Genomic DNA, 6,167 nt, shown 5'->3' on the forward strand with positions numbered 1-6,167 from the left:
GCTCCCTGCTCCGCGGGGAGCCTGCTTCTCCCTCTCCCACTCCCCCTACTTGTGTTCCCTCTCTCGCTGTGTCTCTGTCAAATAAATAAATAAAATCTTCAAAAAAAAAAAAAAAAGGGAGGACTAAGATACAAGGCTGGAAGGTGGGCAGGAGGTGGGCCCAGAAGGTCTCGGAAGCCAGATTAGAGAGGGCGGAGAACCCTTAAATAGCCTAAATATTGAGGTCCCTATGAGTGTAGATTTTCTTGGTAGTCAGATTTCCTAATTTAGTACAATAGCACAAAGAGGAGGGGGCTTAGAGCTGCTATGTCAAGCATGTCATGGGTACCTGTGTGGATCAGAACACTTGCTACTTAATTGCTTTCCATTTTGACAATGTTTGAATAAGAATTGAACAGCATCTTTCCCCCTCAGCAGCCCCCGAGCTAAACTTTTCACTGGGCTTGGAGAGAAATCTGCTTATCCCTCCTCCTTTTCTCATGAACCTTGCCCCAAGCCACATTTAACATGTTAGCAACAGGAGATTGTGTTTTTGGTGCTTTACTTCTGAGTTGTTGACTTTCAGTGCAAAGAAATAAACACTTTAACAAATATTTCGAAACTGTTATTTTTAGGATGAGGACTAAGATAAGAGGGGGGATGGTCAGTACTTCTGATGTTCGAAAATCTCTTTGAGGATGGGTCTAAAACTTCCTGGTTGAGGTATTTAGCTGCCAAGTGAAAGAGAAAGCACCACATTTTTCTGTGCTTTGGTATAGGTTATGTATTTTCATCATTCTCATTTCTACAGATGAGAAAAGATGTGTTCAAGAGTGAAGTCATTTGCCCAGGGCCCTGTGAAGTGGTGGGGCTGGGGTTCCTACCTGTTCTGCCTGCCCGTGCAGCTCTGAGCCACAAGTTCCTGGAGGATTGCAAACTAGCTGTCTGGGATGATGGTTTTGTTCTGCTCTGAACCTTAGGTTTGGATGAGACCCATCTAATTCACTGTTTAGATCAGGGAGCTGAGCTTTATCCAAGGTCAACCCAAGCTGAGTAGGAACCCACACTCAAGTCTCCTGCCTCCTGATCCAGCGTTTTGTTCCATTACTCCAAGCTTCAGGAATGAAAGTCTACCTCAGCTTAATACATTCCAGAGCCCAAATAAAAGCTGACTTTCAGTGTTAATGATTTTCATTCCTGAAGTGAAGACATAGGGGCTGGGTGGTAGATTAGAACCTAGAAATTGGCTTGTTGCATAGTTGGACCAGCATCCCACCATTAATATTTTGTACTTCTGTTAACAAATTCTGTGTTTCTGTGAAGCACGTATAGATTTATCTTCATATAAGACAATGAAAAATTGTCAAGACAAAAAAAAATTTTACCATTTTTAGACTGGGAGAGTAAGAGATCTGGCCCGGAATATAGGATAAGACCCCCCCAAAAGTCCTAAGGGACCCCTCAGTTTCCTTTCTAAGCCACCAAACTTTTATTCCCTCGGACATTTGTTTGCAGAGATAGTCATTTGTAGTTGAGCCTATTGTTGAAGGCGATGTCTAAATGTCTCAAAACATAGAATTTGAGAATCTCTTCAGACAAATCCTTTATTTTCTGCCACTTATTTTCTAACTATATTCTAGTGTTTCTTAAAAAGTTGCTATCCCCCTTGTTAAAAACGCAGAGCCCCAGTACCTGCTGGTGACTTAGTGAATCAGAATCTCTAAGGGTGGGGCTCAGGAGTCAACACCGTTAGGACTCTTCAGGTGACCCTGAGTGTGAGAACCACTGCCTTAAACCTCCGCTGGGTCAGGTAGTGAGGATGGAGAGGGGAGAACACCTGAGGAGTTGCAGGCAGCAAAGAAAGTCGAAGGAGAAATGAATCTGAGTTGGGAATTGATGAAGAGAGCTAACCTAGGTTTTTCCAGCCCCTTTTGAACTGGAGATCCTCCAAAAAGGTGCTACCTCTCAGAAGTTGCAAGTAAAGCACAGGAAGGATGGGGCCTCAGATAAGTGCTCACAAGGAGGTGAATTTGTCCTTGGATAGCTTTGGGGAAGCAAAGCCATTGTCTTGATAGAGGATAGAGAATGAGGAGCCCTGTTTTCTGGGTTGGGTGCCATCTAAAGATAGACACCAGCCTGTCAGGCAAGAAAATCGCCTGGAATTTCATCTGAGTTGCCATGGCAACCGGCTGATGTAACTGAGCGTCTGTGTGCTGCTCTGTGGACCAGTCTGGTAGTCAGGTGAAGCTAATTGTTCTCATCTGCAGTGACAGCTTAATTACCTTGAATTTGATTTTTGCCTAACTTATTCCACTTGTAAAGTTGGGCCTTTGCAGTCAGGCCGACCTGAGTTTGAGTCCTAGCTCTGCCTAGTTCCTTTGGCTCTCAGCCCATGTGTCTGATGATAGAGTGGAGGAGCGTTAAGGGATGGGGCCATGGTCTTGGGGCGGGGGGTGTCCTGCCTATTCCTGCAGCTAACAGGAGAGTTGGGGAGCAGGTTAGCAGCAACCTGGTTAAGAGAACCCAGTTTCCTGGGTAACTACTGCCTGCATGTCCAAGAGGGAACTGCAGTGTAGGCAGTTGGCTATTCTTATCAAGCGCCAGTAAGCAATTCCCATTAGTTAAAAATAGAAATGTTGCAGTTGGGGAGAAGTGGAGTTATGGGCTGAAATAATAACTACCACAGGGGACTGACTGCTGGGTCTGTTTTCACTTTGGAAAAGTGGTACCTCTCTGTGCGCAGCTTCAGTCTTCTGAGAGTTTAGAACACATTGGCCAACCTTCAAGTCATCCCCTATCCTTCACGATTATGAAGGGAGTCATTGTAATTTCCAAGCTACTCACAGAGTAGCTAAAGAGGAGGGGGCTCGTAGGGGGGATGGTGTGTGACTATCCTGGGTCAAGAGACAAGATTTAGGTTTCCTGACACCGAGGCCAATCCTATGGCCTAGACAGTGCTTTTTGCAACACCTGACTCCCGAAGCCTCTGTTTTCATATGTGGCCCACATAATCCAGTCTGGTAAAGAAGGTATTTTTAAAGCTGGTTAGCAAGTCCTGGCTGAATGACAGGAAGGGCCTGGAGAAGCTCTGCCTTAGTGTTCTTTATCTCCACCAGCTTTGGAGTACTTTCCAATCAGGCCTCCTTGGTTTTGTTTTTGCCTTCTGTGCAGATCTGGAGCCCATACAAGCAGCCAGGATGTACAGGGGACCTAGACGGTCGGATTGAGGATGATTCCCGCTGCCTCTATACCCACGAAGAGTACATCAGCCTGGTGCTGAACAGTGGGAGTGGCCTGTCACATGACTACGCCAACCAGTCCGTGCAGGAAGACCCCCGGATGATGGCCTTCTTTGACTCCCTGGTGCGCCGCGAGATCGAGGGCTGGAGCTCTGACTCCGACAGCGACCTCAGCGAGAGCACCATCCTCCAGCTGCACGCGGGGGTCAGCGAGCGCTCGGGCTACACCGACTCCGAGTCCTCGGCCTCGCTGCCCCGCTCCCCTCCGCCCACAGTGGACGAGAATGCCGACAGCGCCTTCCACCTGGGGCCCCTTCGGGTCACCACCGCCAACTCAGGGGCGTCGCCGCCGCCGCCGCCCACGTGTGAAGAGGCCGCGTCTCGCCAGCAGCGCCTGTCTGCTCTGCGGCGCTACCAGGACAAACGCCTCCTGGCCCTTTCCAACGAGTCCGATTCTGAAGAGAACGCCTGTGAGGTGGAGCTGGACACAGACCTCTTCCCCCGGCCGCGGTCTCCCAGCCCTGAAGACGAGTCCAGCAGCTCGAGCAGCTCCAGCAGCTCGGAGGATGAGGAGGAGCTGAACGAGCGGCGGACGGCCACACGGCAGCGCAATACCCTGCGGCGCCGGCAGAAGGCGCCCCGAGAAGAGAGGCCCGCCCCCCCCAGCAAGCCCGCCAGCACCTACATCGGAGAAGACAACTATGATTACCCCCAGATCAAAGTGGACGACCTCTCCTCCTCTCCCCACTCCTCCCCTGAGCGGAGCACTTCCACGCTGGAGATTCAGCCCAGCCGGGCCTCGCCAACTTCTGACATCGAGTCGGTCGAGCGAAAGATTTATAAAGCTTACAAGTGGCTCCGCTACTCCTATATCTCCTACTCCAGTAACAAAGATGGAGAGAGCTCGCTCGTGTCTGGGGAGGCCGATGAAGGGCGAGCGGGCACCAGCCACAAGGACAGCCCAGCCCCTTCTTCCAGTAAGGAAGCCTGTCTTGGCACCACCGTAGGCCCGTGGAACCAGGACCTGCCCCCTGAAGGTCGCAGCAGGGATGCTTCCAAAGAAGGGACTTCTGCTAGAAATCCCAGCAATGGCCCAGGCCAGGAGCACAGCAGCCACCCTTGGGCAGAGGCCCCGGAGGACCCCTCACAGGACACTAACAATGCTGGCTCTGTAGAACACTCTTTTGAAACCAAGAAGCTCAATGGGAAGGCCCTGAGCAAGGCCCTAAGCAGCCGGGCTGAGGAGCCGCCCTCTCCTCCTGTCCCCAAGGCATCTGGCTCCACTCTCAGCAGCGGGTCTGGCAGCTGTCCCAGGACCCAGTCTGATGACAGTGAGGAGAGGAGCCTCGAAACCATCTGTGCCAACCACAACAATGGACGCTTACACCCCCGCCCCCCTCACCCCCACAACAATGGGCAGAACTTTGGAGAGCTGGAGGCAGTGGTGTGCTCTTCTCCAGGACATTCGGACACTGACCATGATAACTTGTCCCTGACAGGGACACTCCTACACAAAGATTGTTGTGGGTCTGAAATGGCCTGTGAGACCCCTAGTGCTGGAACGAGAGAGGACCCCACTGACCCCCCAGACACAGAAAGCAGCAGGGCTGTTCATGGCCATAGTGGCCTCAAAAGGCACCGAGTCGAATTGGAAGATACAGATTCAGAGAATTCCTCCTCAGAGAAGAAATTAAAAACATGATAAAAACAAAGGGAAAACAAAAAGCTATGAAATGTAGCTTTACAAAAAATTTTTTAATCCTGTTTAGTGAACACAGAGGAAAGGAAAAAAGTATTAAAGGCACATAAAACCAGGGCCTGAAATTTTGTGTCTGATGCTGCTCCCTTCTCGTCAGTAATGGGTCTGGATGTTTAGCTGGCCGTTGGCTTGTGCTGTGTAAGGAAAGGGAAAGAAATCCAAGTGACTCCTTTCTAGTAAGACTCGAGCATCGCGTACCTGTGCGTTTTGTTAAAGTAAATCCTTGTTGAGACGTTTGACTTGTTCTTGTGTGTGTTCACCGGCACGTGTGAGCTCATTGTCTCAGAGGCTTTCAGTTCTCCCTGAGAAAGGATCTGTGGATCTGTATCTTTTGCCATCTCACCTTGTATACATGCTGTAGGTGTTCGGGTCTTAACAGCGAGGGCCTGCTGGACCCGGCTGTGCTGCCGCCGAGTCATTGATCTGTGCTGAAAGAATGATGGGGAGAGTGGGAACAGGCCCTCAGCCCATTGGCTGTGCTGGAATGGAAAGCATGGGTCCTTTCTTAGGGAAATCGTCCATGTTTTCTCTCAGTAGCACTTCTTCATTGAGCATTGAATGTGGACGTACTAAAAGTGGAGCGGTTTTAATGCAAATGAGAGGTTAGCGCGTAAGATCAGATTCCAGAGGACACAGACCCCTGATAAATTTCACCCATGGCAGACTGAGCAGGGCTGCACCACACTCTGCATGGAGGCCGTAAACTATGACTGGTTGTGGGGAACGCTCTCGAACTGCTGAGGTGCTAGTTCCTAAGAGGCACTGTAAAGGCCAACGGGCGCTTCCTTGGCCCCACGTGATGAGAGGAGGGGGAAAGACAGCGTCAAGAGCTTTGTGCTCAGACTACTGAAGCAGATGTTCTAGGTCTGTTAATGAAGAAGTGTCGTGAAGAGCAGGGTGTGGTACTATATTCATTTAATTCAACCCAAAATGATTGGTCAGAATCGAAGGAACTGGCGTCTTCCCGCAGGCTTGCATGTAGCAGAGGCTGTGGTGTCCTGACTAGATCTTGCAGAGCAGTGGGCATCTCGAAAGAAACAGATTGCTGTTGAGTTGGTGGGTTAGGAGGCAGAGAGGAGTCTCTGGTTTAAGACTCCTGGCTGCTAGAAGAGACTCCATTTCACTGAGAAGGAGAAAGACCAAGAGACTTTCAGCATCACAGTGGTCCTGCCAGTCAGTTATGCATGAAG

The 6,167-nt window shown here is 50.2% G+C and overlaps 1 protein-coding gene across 4 annotated transcripts in view; it reads left to right on the forward strand.

Annotated features, from left to right (window-relative positions):
- The window catches only part of DCAF5 (DDB1 and CUL4 associated factor 5), a 105,111-nt gene extending 100,069 nt beyond the window's left edge, over positions 1-5,042 (forward strand). For all 4 annotated transcript variants that reach the window (XM_021679735.1, XM_044917985.1, XM_021679736.1 and 1 more), the window contains exon 9: positions 3,151-5,042. In XM_021679735.1, the coding sequence (XP_021535410.1) occupies positions 3,151-4,920 (1,770 nt within the window). In that variant the 3' untranslated portion in view covers positions 4,921-5,042. The remainder of the gene's footprint in view (positions 1-3,150) is intronic.
- Positions 5,043-6,167: the final 1,125 nt, after the last annotated feature.

This window comes from Neomonachus schauinslandi, chromosome 9, assembly GCF_002201575.2.
Source record: "Neomonachus schauinslandi chromosome 9, ASM220157v2, whole genome shotgun sequence".
Classification (NCBI taxonomy): Eukaryota; Metazoa; Chordata; class Mammalia; order Carnivora; family Phocidae; genus Neomonachus; species Neomonachus schauinslandi.